This window comes from Triturus cristatus, chromosome 8, assembly GCF_964204655.1.
Source record: "Triturus cristatus chromosome 8, aTriCri1.1, whole genome shotgun sequence".
In the NCBI taxonomy this organism is placed as follows: Eukaryota; Metazoa; Chordata; class Amphibia; order Caudata; family Salamandridae; genus Triturus; species Triturus cristatus.
Window position 1 is genome coordinate 1,277,312,511 of NC_140591.1, and position 17,901 is coordinate 1,277,330,411.

Sequence of the window (17,901 nt, forward strand, 5' to 3'; positions counted from 1 at the left end):
ATGCCCATCGGTCACTTTCCTTGCCCGTCTGTTTCTTCCCAGCCTTTGTCTTTACCCGGCTCCTGTTTCTCCGCTAGCCTTCTCTCTCTCCACTTGCCTTTTTGCTTTTCCCCTTGCCCTTCTATTTCCCCCATGCCTTCCTGTCTTTCCGGTGCTTCTGTCTCTACCTCGCCCTTCTAATTCTCCCCTTGCCCTTCTGTTTCTCTCCCTGCCTGAACAGAAGCACACTTCAACAAGACGCTCCGGAATATACATGCACTTGGCTGTTCATCAACAATCTCAGATCGGCTTGCAGCGGGGAATCAATTAAGTTAGCCGCTAGGTATTTTTCCATGTTAAAATGCCAGCAGGCCACCTGCAGCACGGATTAGAATAAAACAGCTTCTACATTAATTAGGACACCAACGAGACCAGTCATTTATCGGCCAGAGTGTCTGAAAACACATTTGGCCCACTGCAAAAAAAGGGGGAAAAAGCAGCGTTATTTTAACACTGGAGAAGCATGTATAGTTTCTGGTCGCGCCCGATATGGGCGAATGTAAAGGTTAAAACACCCGTTCCTACCCTATTCGTTGAAAAGTGCGTTATCTTTAAGCATACATACTTTGAAGGTGAGTGCGGGTCTTTTCAGGCTTCCAGCAAAGTTTCATGTGTGTATCAGGGCGTCATTTCCCCATTTGAGGCAGAATAATATGTTAACTAGGCGCTATCCTTAAAAAAAAACCTAACAAACTTTATAGGCTTTGCTAACAAGGATACATCTTTTTTAAATATGAACCAACAATTCCAATGAGATCTCAAACCATTCAATGGTTCGATTTGAGTTTGTCAGAAGTCCAGTGGACTAGCTGGATTTAACAGAAAACGATTATGGCAAAATGGCTCAGCCAGTGAAACGTTCACCCCTGACAACTGCTAACATTTGCAGGGCAAAGTGTTTCGAATCTCAGTGTAAGCCAGCCCAACTTTCCGTCATTTCGACGTCAATAAAATGGAGTACAATTACACTGGGCTATAAAACATGTTATTTATAGCGCTATGAAACTGCAGACACCTGTTTGAAGGTCTATAAACAACACAAGTTATTATTAGAAAGAATTATGACGGAGAACAAACTTATCACATTTTATTAGTCACTGAACTGCTCCCTAGCATCTTAATGCTTGCTTGGGTTTGAAACAAAGGTTTCATGGACTTAAAAAACAAGCATTGACATAGCCAATAGGTCTCACCTTTGGGACCTTATAAGTGTTTAGTTATCCAGCACAATATCCTTGGTGCAACAACATCAACTGTTGCATGGCTAAACACTTATAAGGTCCCAAAGGCAAGACCTATTGGCTATGCTATGCCAATGCTTGATATAGAGAGGAGGCACAAGTGCATGTTACTAAATAGTAAATTGGTCAAGAACTTGAGGGCGGAGGTGTAGCAGTAAGTGCTGTCTTCAGTTATGTGCTAGCCAACCTCCAAAAAGGAGTGAGTCTTGTTTATGAGGTAGAGCTTGAAGATATCTGGATCAGCACTCGACAAGACTTGTCCTGAGCACACAAAAGTGGTTCATATTTAACCAGGTGGACTGGAAATACCATCTCCATTGACTTGCCTACCCTAAGATTAGGGAAATCGAGGCGGTAACATTTGCTTAAAGTATGTAGCAATATAGAAGAAAACATCGGTAACTGCACCTAGTGCGGTGATAAGTGGAAGTATCATAATAGAAACTTCGTACATGAGCAGGCTTTGGTACCTGCCCCAAGCTTCCAAACTAAGCACCTGGATAGTCATTGTATAGTGTTGTGGCACGAATGGAAAGCGGGCGCCACAAGGAATATTCTACTTATGCATGTGCATGGAGTTCCTTACACAGATACATTCAGAGCCCTAATCACTTACGAAGGGAGACCAAGCCTTGTCTATTCCCTTAGATCTAGCCCTGCTTGGTGTCTGCCCTTCTCCATCCACTTTTTGGTATATTGGTAGCACTTCAAATGTTCTTTCATTGATGCTGTCTAGAGATCATTCTTTGGTATTGCTTCTTCCTTATCAAATTTACGACTAGTGTTTTGATTGATTGATACCTATTGCTGACGCTTCTAGCATCTAGAAACCTTTTCAATATCTTCTGGATTGTAGAATTAATTAATCTTCCCGGCAAAGGTATTGAGCGCAGTGACTAGTTCCAATTTTTGAATGTCCTCCTACCAGAGCTGGGGATGCTGGGCCAAATCTCTTTTACAATTAATTTTTTTTTATTAATGAGAAATATCCGCGGATCAGATTGGACAGTGTTCAGCGCGCTTCTAACTGTCGAAATATGAGTTTGCTTGTTTACTCTCTGTAGTTAATTTATTTAGCGTTTAAGTTAGGAATAGGGAGGAGTCCTGAGATTTGGAAGCTAGAAGTCGCAACAATACATATGTTGTAAGGGTAAGAGGCTCTAGAGGTGAGAAGGAAGTGTTGTCTAGTATCCTAGGGCAGACCCTAGTGGATGAATGCTGTTGGAATAGGTACACTGTTTCAGCTACCCCAGACCCCTCAGCGAGCTCCAAAACGCTTTGACCAAAGAATGTTCGAAGGTGAAGAAGTGTCAGTGAACTTTCCAACCCCTTCCTCTGTAATTGATGGCTAAAAGAGATGTCAGACCCTCCCTTTCTCTTTCTACCCTTCTAACCAACCCCCTACACGGAAGGAGCTGCTGCACAAAGCTGTGTGTTTATGGTTGTGACTGGCGGTACATGCAGGAGAATAGGGGCCAGAGATTAAAAACTGAAAAAGACCCACCCGAAGGGACTATCACATCTATTACGTAGTGCCAGTATGGTAAGAGCATGTGCAGGTATACCGAGATTTAGTTAAAATGCTTTAAGAATGATGGTGAAAAAGTTGTTTGCACAAGAAGTCACCTTTAATATTGAACATGTGAATAATTTCAAAAAGAGACTAAAATAAATTAAGAACAGTTCAGCTATGGTTGGCCTTTCTAAATTGACACACGCAAGCCATGACGCGTAGTCCGTAATCTCAGGTGTAGGGATTGAAAGAGAGCCATAAGACACAGAGAAACCAAATCAGTCGCTTAAGGGACAAACGTATGGCTAGTGCCTCTACTGCTCGGCCGTAGTCTTATTTATTTGCCTAAATGGTTTATCATTTTTGTGAAGCAGTCTATGAGGAGGATATCTTAGATATTCAGAATCTTCCCGTATGAACAGGAGATGCCGGGAGTGAACCATAAGCGGCACCTGGGAAAAGTGCATCACAAACCAAACAGCCAGTTCGAGGGGCACAAGCAGGGACTGGGCAGGCGAGTGCAGTGAGCAAAAGTGTCGCTAATAGCAGTGCAATAAGAGTGAGAGGAGAGGCTGACAGCAAGACCACATATACCACACTTGCAACAACCTCATGTTACCACACTAGTCCAAAACATTGGTTCAGAGCAGTCAGGCATGCAGTCCGGCTATTTCTCTGAATAAACTAAGACAGACTACAGGACAAGGGCGAGAGATCTGAAATGTGTGCTTATAGCAGAAAGATGAGCTCTTACATCTACTGATGGGGGCAGCAGCTATCCAACTGACTATTCACATGTCCAGCCCAGTGCCCTTTAACACTTACAAGTACATTTTGGACGCGGGCAATTCAGGTTCTGTGGTTCCCATCTAACCTTTTGAGAATCACCTGGAAGTTCTTCAAAATAGGGGATAATCCATAGCTATGTCGAGAAGAGTTACAAACTGTCTTCCAGTGTTATAATCCTAAATGGGCTGATGTCAATCAATTATTGCGTGTCATCATGCTAGAGATGTAAAAGATGGGATGTTAACAAAAGCCATTTGACCCTTAAAACCACCTGTAAATGATGCTGCTTTAGTTGCTGATATGGACGGTGCTGCTAAAACGTGTCCTGTGAAAACTCATTGTAAAAAGATTATTGCAAACAAAACAAGGAGAAAGCCCCCTGATCCCTTGAAAAGTGTAGGCATGTTGTATTTCTATAGCACGAACCTAGCCAAAAGGCAGTGGAACGCTGTACAGGATCAAAGGCAGGCACAAAGGAAACAAGTAGTAGGAGAGGTAGCTGGCTTGTGAACTGTTCAGGCATTGTGATGTAGTGTTCTTAAAAGAGGTGCATCTTCAACTCTTTCCTAAATAGCATTGGAGCAGTCCTGATTCCTTATGGATATGGGGATGTTGATCCCTATCCTAGGTGCACACGTGGAAAAGGCCTGCTGCCTTGTTTTTTCTTTTTTATTCTTTTAAGTCTGACAGTGTCCTAACTGTGGGCGTGTCAAGAAACAACAGACATGGTGAGGTTTTCTGCAAAATAAGCTGGAGTGCTGGTCATAATAGCTTTGCTAACAATTCAGCTGGTTTTGAAGATGATGTCTCCATCATAATGGAGTGATGTGATCATATTTCTTCAGGCCATGATGAGATGTGATGTGCCTCGTAGGATTCCCTCAAGGGGTGCCAGTGCGGCATATGGGGTAGGGTGTTTCCACCGTCCACATGTGAGAGTACGAGGGCTTGAACAGCAATTCTGAAGTCACTTTCTGTAAGAAACGGTTTCACTTTCTTTAGAAGAGAGAACTGTTACCAGGCCATCCTTGTTTTTTTGGCAATGTGTTCCTGGAGGGTGAGGTTGGTGTCCAGGGAAGATCCTGGTTTCTTAGCTTGGCTTGGGTAGAGTTATTTGTCAAAGATGTAGCTGAGACATTCCGGGTCACTAAGAAGGACACAGGTATTCCTAAGGCAATAAAAGTGATAAAGATGATGGACGCATGATGGGACGTTGCTGATATCCCCCTCACTTCATGCTTGCAGCATTTCTCTTAGCAGCAGCTAACAAAAACTTACCATAATCCCTACAATCAAAGACGTCCATTTTAGACTCACAAAAACTTGTTATCTGATGTGTGCACTTCCGTTTTCCTATTTCCTCTCCTCTATTTCCTCACATAACAATATCCTTGAATCAAACTTTGCTGCCTTACAGATAAATCAGTTCAATCTATCAGGTTGTTTCTGAGGCATAAGGTTTTACCGCGGATTCCTTACTTTATGATTATTCCTCGAGGTGTCAGATTGGTCCAGGAAAGTTTATCCCTGCAGTGGCTCTCCATCTCCAACAGGGTTAGGTGGCACCTTGCAGCTTCAGTGCAACTCTGTCCACTTAGCATGACATCCAGTAGTCACTAACCCGCAGGCTGAGATCATTTCATGTTTCTACTCACTTCATTGATGTATTATGGAGGTGTCTCTTGCTGTTCCGCCAACTACCTTTTTCTCAGCCTCTTGGCATTTAGTGTCATTGATCCATGTCTCTAAAGTTTCTTGTTCTATGTGTTTGCTGAGCCCTGCATTGCCCACCGGAAATGCCTGTCTCTGATGTTGATCTTCTTTTACGTCTTGGCTCTCGAGGCTTGAAAAACTGAGAACTGCTTGCATATCCGCATCCTCATCTATTTGGGCCATCCTTTCTCTGTCTCGTGATCTCAGACTAGGCACCTGCTAGAGCTTATTTTAAGAAAACTCAAAAAAGTCCATCCTCTAAACTTGTATATCCGAGGGTAAAACGTTGCATCATGTCTCTGCCAGCGTGGATGCACCACTAACTTGTGCTGGGAAAACTCTGACCAGTTGAATCTGTGACTCGCAGATTATTATTATTTTTTACAATGTACCCTTTCAAGCTCTGATTCACGTCTGTAGATTTCGTTGCCATTATGTATGATCTGGATAGGCCCTTATATAGTCCAGTTACAGTTCACGTTAGGATCTGATGAAGGAAGAGTTGGGCTCTGAATGAAAGAGTCATTTAAGGTAAAAGTTGACTTTTCAGTTCTTCCTTAAATTCATTGTTATGTAGTAAATTGGACACTGAACATGAGGGAATGTGTTTCTGCCATTAGTACTGAGCACATAAAGTGCCTAACCACCAAAACGGGGTTGTTTATTTGTAGGAACTTCCATGAGCAGTTTACTTTCTGATCGACAAGCCATAAAAATATGATTAAAAATCTAAAGCTAGGCAATATATCTTATGTCTAATTGCTGCTTGTTCATAAATCGTCAGCTCTGATCTAAAGAATGATCTACCAAGCCTGGCCTGACATGAACATACCTTTCTTATGATCAGCGGGTCTGTACTTTTATCTCACCTTACTGTCTGCTCCCATTGAATGTGAATGTTCCTCGCTGGAGGCTGTGCATAGTTTAATTTTACTTGTCATTTTACCTCATTTAGTTCATCTCCTCCTATTTCTACATGGGCTGATTACTACAAATTCAAATATAGCCTGCCTGCCCTATAATGCTACATTGCTGCTGAATGCAAATGTCTCTCTCATTTATTTGGATAACTAATGTGCATATGCCGTATGTGCATCTCCTTTCCGAGGTTTATACTAACATCATTAATTTGTATTTGTTTACTTGTATCTTCATACTTCGCAATTGCTGTGCACTATGAATGTATACATCTCTTACTTCTCAGTTTTTTGCCGTATAGTCTTAATTGATTCTTGCTATTCCCCTATGCCCTTTCGTTTATATTCTAACCTTTTTTATATATACAAAGATTTATTTACATTGACAATTACTGTATGTTGATTAGCCTGTTGTAATTAGTACTCTTGAACTTTTAAAACAAATGCATACAATTGTTGCAATTTTTTCCGTAATAAATTTCTTTCACTCTCATACATCTGTTACTTGCCTCCACTATTGTACCTAATACACAAATGCATCTCACAATTCAGATGTCCTAAAAGTTGTTTCTGTCTTCAAAATGAGTCTTGTTTTAGGACGCTCTGTGACACTACAGAGTTTAGTAGTGCAGTATCAAAAAAACAAAAAAATAAATCAAATAGAAGCCACCGGATATTGCATATGTGGTCATAGTTTGTTTTCTTTCCCACCTTTCTTTGCACTTTAGCCCACAGTATTAATTCTTACACCTTTATCAGTCCAGAGCTTCATGGCAATAATAATTTTAGTATTTAGGTAGCTAGTATCCGTCTGGTAACGAAGAAACAGAGCTCTGGGACCAATTAGTAAGAATGTGTTTTCTGCTTGAGAGAGTTAGTTGGAACAAGCAGTCATCTCATGCTTCAAAGAGCCAAGCTGTGTGCCTGTCGTTGATTGTTGATGATATGATGGCCATCCTAAAAGTTGTTCTGATGTTGTTTTAATGTTTGCCTTTCTCTTGGTTTTTTCTTTTTTCTGTCGTTAGTTTTCAGTGGGCTTCAGAGTTCTGCTCACGGGTACTCCAGTTCAAAATAGCCTTGAAGAACTGCACTCGCTCCTCAGCTTCATTGAGCCCAGCATGTTTCCCCGAAATCAAGTTGAGGAATTTGTTCACCGTTACCGTGGGATCGAAAAGAACACCAAAAAGGGTAAGAATGGTTCAATTTGTCTACGCTTTCAAACGATGGTAAGTCGGACACTTTAAAAGGCCTTCTACAACTTGAAACAGTTTTTTAATACATCGCGGGCAACTTGGCACTGGGCGCCCTCGGGACAGTGCTTAGAAAGGGTATAAATGCGTTATGTATAAAAATACGTTCTTATTAGTTTTCAAGTAGTTGAAGGCATTTTAAGAAGCAGTGCAGGCCTGCCCACTCACACTAAGGTTAGCAACTAATGAGAACTAGGGCCCCAATTAGTAAAGTTTGGAAATGATTGAGTTCAATTTTATCTTAACATTTCTCGTGGTATATGCTTATCGTTTCAGAGATGAACGTTTGTTCTCCTCTTTCCCCTTGAACCGATAGATTCCATTTGGCTTATGATCATGTGTCACACGAGTAGTCACTCGTAACTTTTAACCCCAAGCCACTTAGCATTCTAGGATTTGTAATTTTGTTTTTTCCATTTAAGGCATATTCCTTCAAGTCCCAAAATGGAAGGTAGTTTTGTTTAAAAAATAATTTAAAAAAAAAAACTGGATTGGATCAAAATGTCAAACAGAATATAGGACCCTTTAGTAGCTATGGATGCCATATGTTAGAAGGAATGATGTACCTCTATGTTTCTCTGTAAAAAAGATATTTCTTGCCTTTTGTGTGTTGCTATATGGTAACAGTGCTCCTTGTTGAGTTGCATCATTCCAATAATCTTACACTTGTGTATCCTTTAACCTATATTTAATAGAGTCTCACCACCCCAGTGTTGATTGCATGCTAGCCTGCTAGTGCTGATTAAAGCACAAAACTGTGGCATTTAATTAGTTTGCTGCTGCATTACATTTTTGTATCTGTATTTTTGCATTGGTTCGCATTATCAGAGACCACAGATTTAATATAAAGATATTTTAAAGTGATAATTTAGTAGCAGAAATCTTCAATTCTACTCCTTTTATTATGATTTTTGATGTAGCTGGAGAACTTCATAGCTTACTGCAACCCTTCTTACTCAGGAGAGTCAAAACTGAAGTAGCTGTCGACCTTCCTAAGAAGACTGAAGTTGTGGTGTACCATGGGATGTCAGCCTTGCAAAAAAGATTTTACAAAGTCATTTTGACTAAAGATCCAGGTAAAATGCTGTATAATAAAGTGCTGTATAATTTTACAATAAAGCCCATCTTGCCTAGTGATCTTCCCTGCTTAGTTTAAAAACTGTTAGGAATTTTTTGTCTCTGACCCGCCATCCCGATTTGTCTTTTATTACACTGCAGGCAATAGAAACATATTTCCTCCGAGTCACTAGCAGCCGTAGTGACCTTGATGTACATTTTATTTGCCATCTTAGAATCACCGGACCTGCTGTATTTGTGATTCCTTTTCTGGAAGACATTTGGACTGAAGTTGACATGCATATCTAGTAATCCTTGGAGCTCCCAAACTTTTTGCCCACGTCCCTGTTTCTGTCGGCCTGGTCCTCCTGGACCAACCTTTTGGTCTTTTATGGTCTCTGAGATTTAAAGCATGGATCACAGCAGTGCCTGCTCCACACAGCGCGTGGCCAAGATGCTTGTACAATCTAATACTGTGTTATGGGCTTTCAGAGCTTTTGTCAGCCATATATATAACGATATGGCCTACACCTGTGGAGCATGCTAGGAGAGTGCTTCTGACTCCTGGCATCTAGTATGACATAACAGCTCCTTGGACAATGTGCAGTAAGTTGGATGTTTCCAGGTGAGATATAGAGATAGACAGTACTAACAAGGCACATACGTTGAGGAAACAGTACTACTATTGCCATGGCACTGCCAACCTTTCTGCACAGTTTGGGTCTTCTCTGAGCTCTTTTAAGGGCTAATTTCGATTCTCTGAACAAGTCAATTTACAGTTTACAAGAACAATCCTGCTTTCAGACCTGCTGTAGGAGGCCTTCTCCCTTGGAGCTGGTCTGAAAAAGCTCCAGTCCTCCCTCCTCTGTTTCTTCTTTTAGAGGTCATTGACCCACTCTATTTGAGAGGAGGTAATGAAAGATTTAGTGCTCCCAGATGTTGAGGAGCCCCAGTGGTGGTGTAAGGCTTATCTGTTTCCCTAGTGCATCCTGTATATGTTTGGTCGCCTTATCCCATATGGGTCTTATTAGTGGACAGTCCCATATGGTATGGTAAAAAGTTGCCTCTTTGTGACAGCCTCGTAGACATAGTGTATCCTGTCTGGCACCCATTTTCGCTAAAGTGACCCCAGTTAGATATGTCCTGTGTAGGATTTTTAACTGGATCAAACGGAGACGGAGAGCAATAGCTGCCTCTCTCTGGGAAATCAATGCTATTTGCCAATCCTCATCTTCAATATGCCCTACGTCAGCTTGCCACTTCTCTCGAAGAGTGTGGAACGGGTCTGGAAGATTATTACATAATTTTCGGTACGTTAATGATATAGCTTTGTTTAAGATCGGTTCAGAGAGCAGCCTATCTTCTAAAGGGGACGATTCCGGTAAGTTTCCTAAATCCGGGAGTACTGTTGTGAGTGCATGACGGACCTGCATATAATGAAAAACCTCCTTCATACTTCTCCCGTAACTCCTCAAATGTGAGGATTTTGCCCTTTTTTACCAGATGGCCTATGGTGGATATTCCTATTGTGTCCTATTTATCAAATCCTGATTGGTGGCACAAAAGTCCTAGTTTTTGAGTAGACTACAGTGGCGTGGCCTGGGCCAGCACTTCAGTCCAACCAAGTCGCCTTTTCCTGACTTTTGTATACAGGGCTCTTAGGCACCCCTCCCTACCCATCTGATATTTATCCAACATGTATGCAGGGTCTATCGGGAGCGGTATATCCAGTGATTCACTACCACCAGCTGCGAGGCCCAATAGTAAAGTCGTATATCAGGGAGGGCAATCCCTCCTTCATACCACCCCTTGGTTAGTTTATTTAGCGCTATACGAGGTGCACCTCCATTCCACAGTAGCGTTCTAATTTCACTCTCCACACTCCTGAAGTAGGAATCGGGAACCTTGCAGGGGCAGTTTTGAAGGATGTATAAAAAACGTGGGAGAGCCAACATCTTAAATAGGGCTGCTGGACCCAGCAAAGAAAGGGGCAAGGATCTCCAATGTTTAACATCACTACGCAGCCTATCCAAAGGAACGGCAAGGTTTTTTATCATGGAAGACTTGGGGATCTGAGGTTATAAAGACCCCTTGGTAGCGGAATCCATTGAGGGCTATCTCCACCGCGCAGCCTGGGAGAAGTTTGGGAACTGGACCTTGAAGGCCAAAAAGTATCGATTTGGTCCAATTAATTGAATAACCGTATTATTTGCCAAAGTTCGTAAAAATATTTAAAATTCTGTGCAGTGATTTATAGGGGGAAGCCAGGTATAACAGGATATCGTCCGCATATAACGATATCCTGTCTTCATGTCCGTCCGTCCATTTCAGCCCTCTAAGCAGTACATCACCTATCACTCAATATGCCAATGGTTTCATCATTAGGGAGAAAATCAGGGGGTCAGGGGGCTCCCTTGTCTGGTGCCTCTTTCTAACGTAAAAGTTCTGGACGTGCGATTGTTAACCCTGACTTGGCCCCTCAGTTTGGTATAGAGTAACTTAATCCAGCCCAAAAAGTTTGGGCCGAACCCCAGGTGTCCCAGCACTTCAAAGAGATCTGGCCATTCTATATAGTCCAGGGATAACACTACTGCATCTACTGCTATGTATTTCTGTCGCCCCCAAGACATCGTGAAGGCGGCGGATATTCAGTGCCGTGTTGGTCGGGGTGGACCAAAGATGGGATTATGGAGATTAAGCGGGAGGCCAGGAGTTTTGCCAGGATTTTTGCTTCAACATTGATTAAAGAAATCGGTCTATATGAACAGCAACTATTGGCAGGCCTTCCCGGTTTCCGAATGACTACAATAGAAGCCAGATGTTGGTCTACTGGTAGGATCCCTTTTTCACAGCTTTTATTGTGCATGTCTTTTAAGTGCGGCGCTACGTGTAAGGCCACTGTTTTAAGAAATTCAATAGGGACCCCATTGGGCCCCATCGCCTTCCCTGACTGAATACTATAGATTGCCTTTTGGATTTCTGTAAGGTCCTCTTCCATTACGTCCCTGTCCGCAACGGATAGGGTGGGCAGACGCATATCCGCTAGCAATTGGCAGGAGTCCGCTGACGTGTACGCTATCGAGGATGTATAGACCTTCTCCAGGTGGTCTGCAAATGCCTCTGCAATTTCTTGTGGGTCTGAAATCTGCTTTTTATCCTCAAGGTTCAATCGAGGTACCCATCGCTCTCCCTGCTCCCTTCTCTCCAACCACGCGAGCATTTTCCCCACCTTAGCTCCCATTTCATATAGTCTATGTTGTGTTCGCAGTAATCTAGCCCTCATCTGTTCCTCGGCCAAGGCTCTGTATTCTAACTGCTTGATGGTCAATTGGTTCATGGTGGCTTCGCTAGGTGACCTGGCACATTCCGTCTCCAGCTGCTGGAGTTCGCGCTCTAGCTGTAGTCTTTCCTGCTGTTGTTTTTTATTATAGCCCACTTTGAGCGCTAGCGCCTGCCCCTTCAGCACCGCCTTGAAGACCTCCCACAGTGTCTGCACTGAGCCGACATTTTTGTTAAAATAATTTTCGCTTTGAGTAAGCAGATTCTTCTTTATATACGGAATTTTAAGCAACCAGGGGTTCAGGACCAAGGCGCTACGCTGTCGCTGATTAGAGTATGTGAGCTCGACCCACACCGGGGAATGGTTTGAGATGCCTCGTGGTAGGCCACGTGGGTTACGAAAATTTCCAATATCCGCCAGGTGTGTCAGAAAATAATCTATGCGGGACATGCTCTTGTGTGCATTGGAGTAATAAGTATAATAGGTCATGCCTGGCTGTAGGGAGCGCCACACATCTGTTAAACCCATGGCCTCCAGGAACTCTTCCATTTGGGTACTGGGACGTTTCTGGGGATGCTGTGGTTGTCTGTCTTTTTGGTCATCCATGGTCATGTTGAAATACCCCCCCCAGAATAATGGTGCCTATGGGGAGATCTACTATGACTTTCCCTAGGTCTATAAGCGCCTCCTTGCCTAACGCCGGTGGAAGGTGCACTGAAACTACATTGAGCACTCCCCACTCCCAGTTTGCCTCTAGAACTGCATGCCTTCCCTGGGGATCCGCCCACGTACGTGTTGGGGAGAGTGCAAGACTTTTTCTAACTAGGATACCTGTGCCCCTTGATCCCGAGGTATACCCCGCGTGAACCAGGAGTTTGTATCCCCATCTTGTTAGGGCCTTACATTTATTTCCTACTAAGTGCATCTCCTGCAACAAAACCAGATCGGGGGCGTGCCTCTTGAGATATTGTAGTACAATGCCTCTTTTTATTTTATCCCCCATCCCGTTCACGTTCCAGGTGAGTACAGAAAGCGATGTTTCTATCCTAGTGTCCACCATGGTTCTTGTAAGCAGATAACACAGGAGCTCTGGGGCATATCGTGAGTGGCAGTAACTTCCTCATTCAACATGAAATGATGGTCGGGCATATACGTCTTAAAAACAATTGTGATTTCATTCCCTGCATATGTAGTGAGAATAAATGTGGCTTAATCAGACTTCCTACACTTTGTGATTTGAGAACACATATAAAACAATACCCCCCTTGCCCCCTTCCGCAACTCCCCCCTCCCTGCCCCCCTGCCAGTGGATTTCAAACTACCCACTCCCCAACAAGGCAGAGTGCCTGTCACCCCTCCCCTGATATTGAAAGGTGCTTGGTTTACAGCCCCCCCAGCCTAAAGCTGAAAATTACAACAGTAGCTTGGGGACAAGACCCGGCCCCCTCTCATGGTTTAACCTACTAATACATCGTTTAGCTATTCCCTAGTACTAGACATACATATCAAGGTCCCAAATGCAAAATTATATGTTTTGAGGGAGTACCCCACAGTGTTCCCCATGTACCATTTTCCTACAGCAAGCCACTTATTTGTGGCAAATGTGTCCATATCAAAGCCAGGAGCGTTGTCGTTTCAGATGCGTGATGTCGAGTCCGACTCTTTCCTGGCAGGATCGCCTGGCTGTTCAGCGCTATGGTCAAGTCTATTAGGCCGGGGACCTCCATTTCTCTCCTTGTGCGATTTCTCCTCTCGGCACCAGCCCTCCAACCAGTCCAACGCATCTTCAGGGGATGAGAGGAACCATGTTTTGCCATCTGATTCCACTCCGAGTTTTGCTGGAAAAAGCATGGCGTACTTCACCTCTTTGTCTCGCATCGCCCGCTTAACCGCAAGAAAGCTGCGGCATTGGTTCTGGACTTTTGTGGTAAAGTCCGGGAAAAACGTGACCACGCTATTTTCAAGTTCGATCGGTGGGATTGCACTTGCAGTTTGAAGTATGACATCACGTTATCTAAAATTAAAGACTCGAGCTATGATCGGCCGTGGAGGCGCCCCCGGTTTAGGCCGTCCTCTTGGGATGCGATGGGCACGTTCAATAGAAAAGTAACTCAAGAGTCTCTTAGGTTGCATCTGTTTCAGGATTAAGTCCTCAACGAATAAATCTACCGCCGGACACTCCAAGCGCTCTGGCACCCCAAGAATACATATGTTATTTCTTCACGCTCTACCCTCATACTCATCAAGTTGCCCCTCCAGTTTAATTTGCTGTTCTTGTACTTGGCTCACTTGTTGTTTGAGTAAGGCAGTGTCTTTATGAAGTTCAGTTGTAGTGTCTTCCATTTCTTTTACTCTAGAGTTCATCTTTCTGAGGTCTGCTATGATGAGGGAGACCCCTACGTTCCCTGTATCGATGCGAGATTCTCGGGATGTTCGTACGCCTGTAATTGCCGCCATAATATCTTGTAGCGTAAAGTCTTGCTGCGTTTGGGGGTTTTGCTGCTTGTCTGGGACCTCCAGGTGTGCGGCGTACTGTTCTTCCCCTGCTTTTGCCCAGGCAAATTTGGCCAATTTGTTGTGCACTGTTGCTTTAGTCCCTCTCTCGCTCGCAATTTTCAGTTGACAATGTGGAGATGTGGCGCAAGTGTCCAGGGATCAGTCCCAGTATTCACCGCTGCCTACCCGGGGAGAGAGGGGGCGTCTCCCTGGCGGTCTATCAGGTTTCCTGGGGTCTTGACCCCTTCGCAGTAAAGGAGAGGGTGGAGAATCGAGTATAATGGCAAAGAGGTGTATATACCCTTCTCTTGGTGGCTTCTGTGGTCTCAATGCGATGGCTCAGGCCTTCTCCTCACTTCCTTCGCCACCCGCCGTAGGGGACGGGATCAGAATATAGCAGGATGGGGCCTGTAGCGAGCATGATTCCTCTGCCGCGTTAGTTCAAAGTTGATCCTCACCGTCCATGGGGCGGTATGCCCTCCTAACCCACAACTGCTCCAGCCAACACCAGGGGTCTTAAGGCTATGTCGGAGGTCAAGTATAAATGGGTGTAGCTGTGTCAGTGTCTCTCTCCCTGGCTTTTGATTTCCCCCCCCTGCACAGGCCTGTCCTCTGTGCAGGGGTATACCACCACTCTCCGTATGTCTAGCTGGTAGCCCCTCTTCTGGTTATAGTCCCTGCACTGGAAGATGCTTTTTCAGGCCCCTTCACAGTCTACGGGTCGGGCCTCCCGCCTCTTTCCATGCTCCAATTTTATTACATCTATCTACAGCCCCCAGGTTCAGCAGAGACCGCGCTTGATTCATATACCATCAACCAAAACAAGATTCTCACGAAATTTAGAGAAAGGAAATACCCAAATTTATTTCTTAAAATAGCAACTGAAAGGGCAAATGCTAACAATCGGATGCATTTATTAAACTCCACGTGAAAGAGAAAGAACCAACAATAGACCAGTATTCGTATCTAAATTCGCCACCAGAAGCTACCAGATAAAAAAGATCATACTTAAGAATTGGCCAATGATCAAAAACGAACCAGACTTTAAAGGTATTTTCAACTACACACCATTATTCGCATATCAACGCTCCAGGAATATCAAGGAACTTCTAGAAGTTACACCCCAACCCAAATGAATCACATATAAAGGAACCGTACCATGTATGAACTGTGGTCACTGCAATAACATCATCCGGGGCACCAATATCAGCCATCCCACCAAGGGCACAACCATCAAACTGTTTACCAACGCTACCTGTGACTCAAAAAATCTCATTTATCTACTTAAGTGTCCATGTGGGCTCACTTATGTAGGAAAAACTGAGAGAAAAATAAAAACGTGAGTGACTGAACACAAAAGCACAATAAGAAAACAAGTAGAAAAAGCTCCAGTAGCAGCCCATTTTTTCACTCACAAACATAACGTAAGCCAATTGAGATTTCTGGTTTTGGAAATTGTTCCAGCAAAAGAGGGTATAGACAACAAGAAGAAACTACTACAAATAGAAATGTATTGGATTAAAAAATTGGACTCTTGTCACCGAATGGGCCTTAATGAATGTTTGGAATATAGTTGTTTCCTGTAAATTCATGACCATGATTAGCCATGTTTAATCAACCACGTTTGACAACGTATAGGGCATCCCACGTTTCTTTCTACCTTCACATTTAATTTTATCGCATTTTACCATTCTAAGATGGCCACCATTAACACCTCAGCCAATCACGACCCCTTTTCAGTTTTCACTATGATTTACATTTCCGGTCGTCACTCTGTACGCTTTTTTAACCGGCATGAACTCTGACACGACTCACCACTGTTCACGGGACTCGAAGACACAAGACAACTCTCTTGCGTAAACACGGTAAGAAATAGATCACCGGGAATATGTTGGGTTCACTTTTTATTCACACGCGATACACACGCGTTACACATTTTTTTTATTTCGGCACCTAAATCTCACGGACTACTTTCCGCAACAGGAAATTTGAAGATCTCGTTTTGACGTACTTTACTGAATGAGGTTGTTCACCCACACCGTTTAAAAGCCTGTTCGTACACATGGTTATCGCACGTATATTAATCACAGCACGTACTTCATCTTTCGCACAGACCTTTTCGAATCCATGCGCCGAGCAGCACAACAGCACTTGTAAATTGTTTTCAACACCGGGAGCATGTTGTCGTCTTCTTAAATAAGCTTTACACGCACGGTTAACGTACAAACAATCACCACGGTAATCTTAGTTCATTTCTTCTTTTGTTTACATTTTCTAGAGTCCACGCACCGAGCGATCTTACAGCATGTAAAGCATGTAAAGCGCTAAGAGACCTGTTGGTATATATGCGCTATATAAATAAACATACAAATACAAATACAAATGTATTAAATGCACTTGTAACACCGCTTTATAACACAGCACACCCCCACATGTAATATTCAGTATTGACTCGTGGACCCAAGGACTCTCTTGGACTTCAACATTAAGTATCTTATTTTTTCAGAGAAAAGGATCCCCCTGAAGAAGGGCTCTGTCCTGAAATGCATAGGGAACTGCAACCTATGAATGCAGATGTACCTTCCACGGACATAATGAAATATGAAAGATGAATACTGATTTAACCCATGTCGATGGGATCATTGTGGTGTAACAATGTTGAAGAATGAAATCATGAGAAATTTGAATCAAAAAGTTTACACAGATCATTGAATTTATCAAGAAAACTTGTTAATCACAGGGACACCGTCCCCAAAGGAGTGCCGGTTGGGTACACTGTTATTAATTTAACAGCGCCACCAAAACTTGCCCGCCCGCAGTACTCACCGCCGTGCCTGTCTTTCAAGCGGATTCTGCTCCCAGGTTGCCGACGAAGAGGTCCCGCTAGGCCGTGTATGCCGGTGTCTCAGTTAGGGCTCCAGCCGTCCTGCCTCCTGCACGCCAGTTGTTGCGAGCCCGCCTCTTTTGTACAGGATTTGCAGGATGTGTTTGCCTAGCATGCGCAGCGGCCCATTTTCGGCGTCCCGGCTCTGCGGATGACTTTGGAGCGCTCCGCTGGAGTGCTACGAGCTCCAGCACACCGCCTCAGTCAGTCGAGCGACGGCGTGCCACCATATTGTCTCAATCGCTGGCCGTGCCGATAATTCCACTCTGTCCGTTGCCACTTTCAGCCTGGAATAGCCCACAAATCGTCACCCCTGGAGTCGGGGGCCGGGGTCCCCTTCGTTTGAGGGTATTTCACAGTTTTCACTTCAGGATAATGCAGGATATGCGGCGAGGGCTTTTGTGCCGTGCTACAGTGCGGCCATTCCTGTTGGCTGCTAGCCACGCTTCTCCTGTTTTCCATTATTCAACTGTCTAGAAATTAATCTCCGGACAGTCACTTCTTGAAACCATCTGGCATTCCAGTTCTGCTTACAAATCTGCATGGAATTCACTGCCTTTCTCATTACACACAGCAATAGTCCTTACTTTCTTTGATTGCTATTGTAAATCATGATATCTCCTAGAAATAGCCCTGATCCATGCTTCTGCCTGTCGACTCTGGATGTGGCATGGCTGAAAGCAAGTTTTTCGATCCTAATTGATACAAATACGAATGGCAACA

At 43.7% G+C, this 17,901-nt stretch overlaps 1 protein-coding gene across 2 annotated transcripts in view; it reads left to right on the forward strand.

Moving 5' to 3' along the window:
- The window catches only part of CHD1L (chromodomain helicase DNA binding protein 1 like), a 251,044-nt gene that overhangs the window by 31,991 nt on the left and 201,152 nt on the right, over positions 1–17,901 (forward strand). For both annotated transcript variants that reach the window (XM_085623001.1, XM_085623002.1), the window contains exons 7-8: positions 7,238–7,400; positions 8,383–8,538. In XM_085623001.1, the coding sequence (XP_085479127.1) occupies positions 7,238–7,400; positions 8,383–8,538 (319 nt within the window). The remainder of the gene's footprint in view (positions 1–7,237; positions 7,401–8,382; positions 8,539–17,901) is intronic.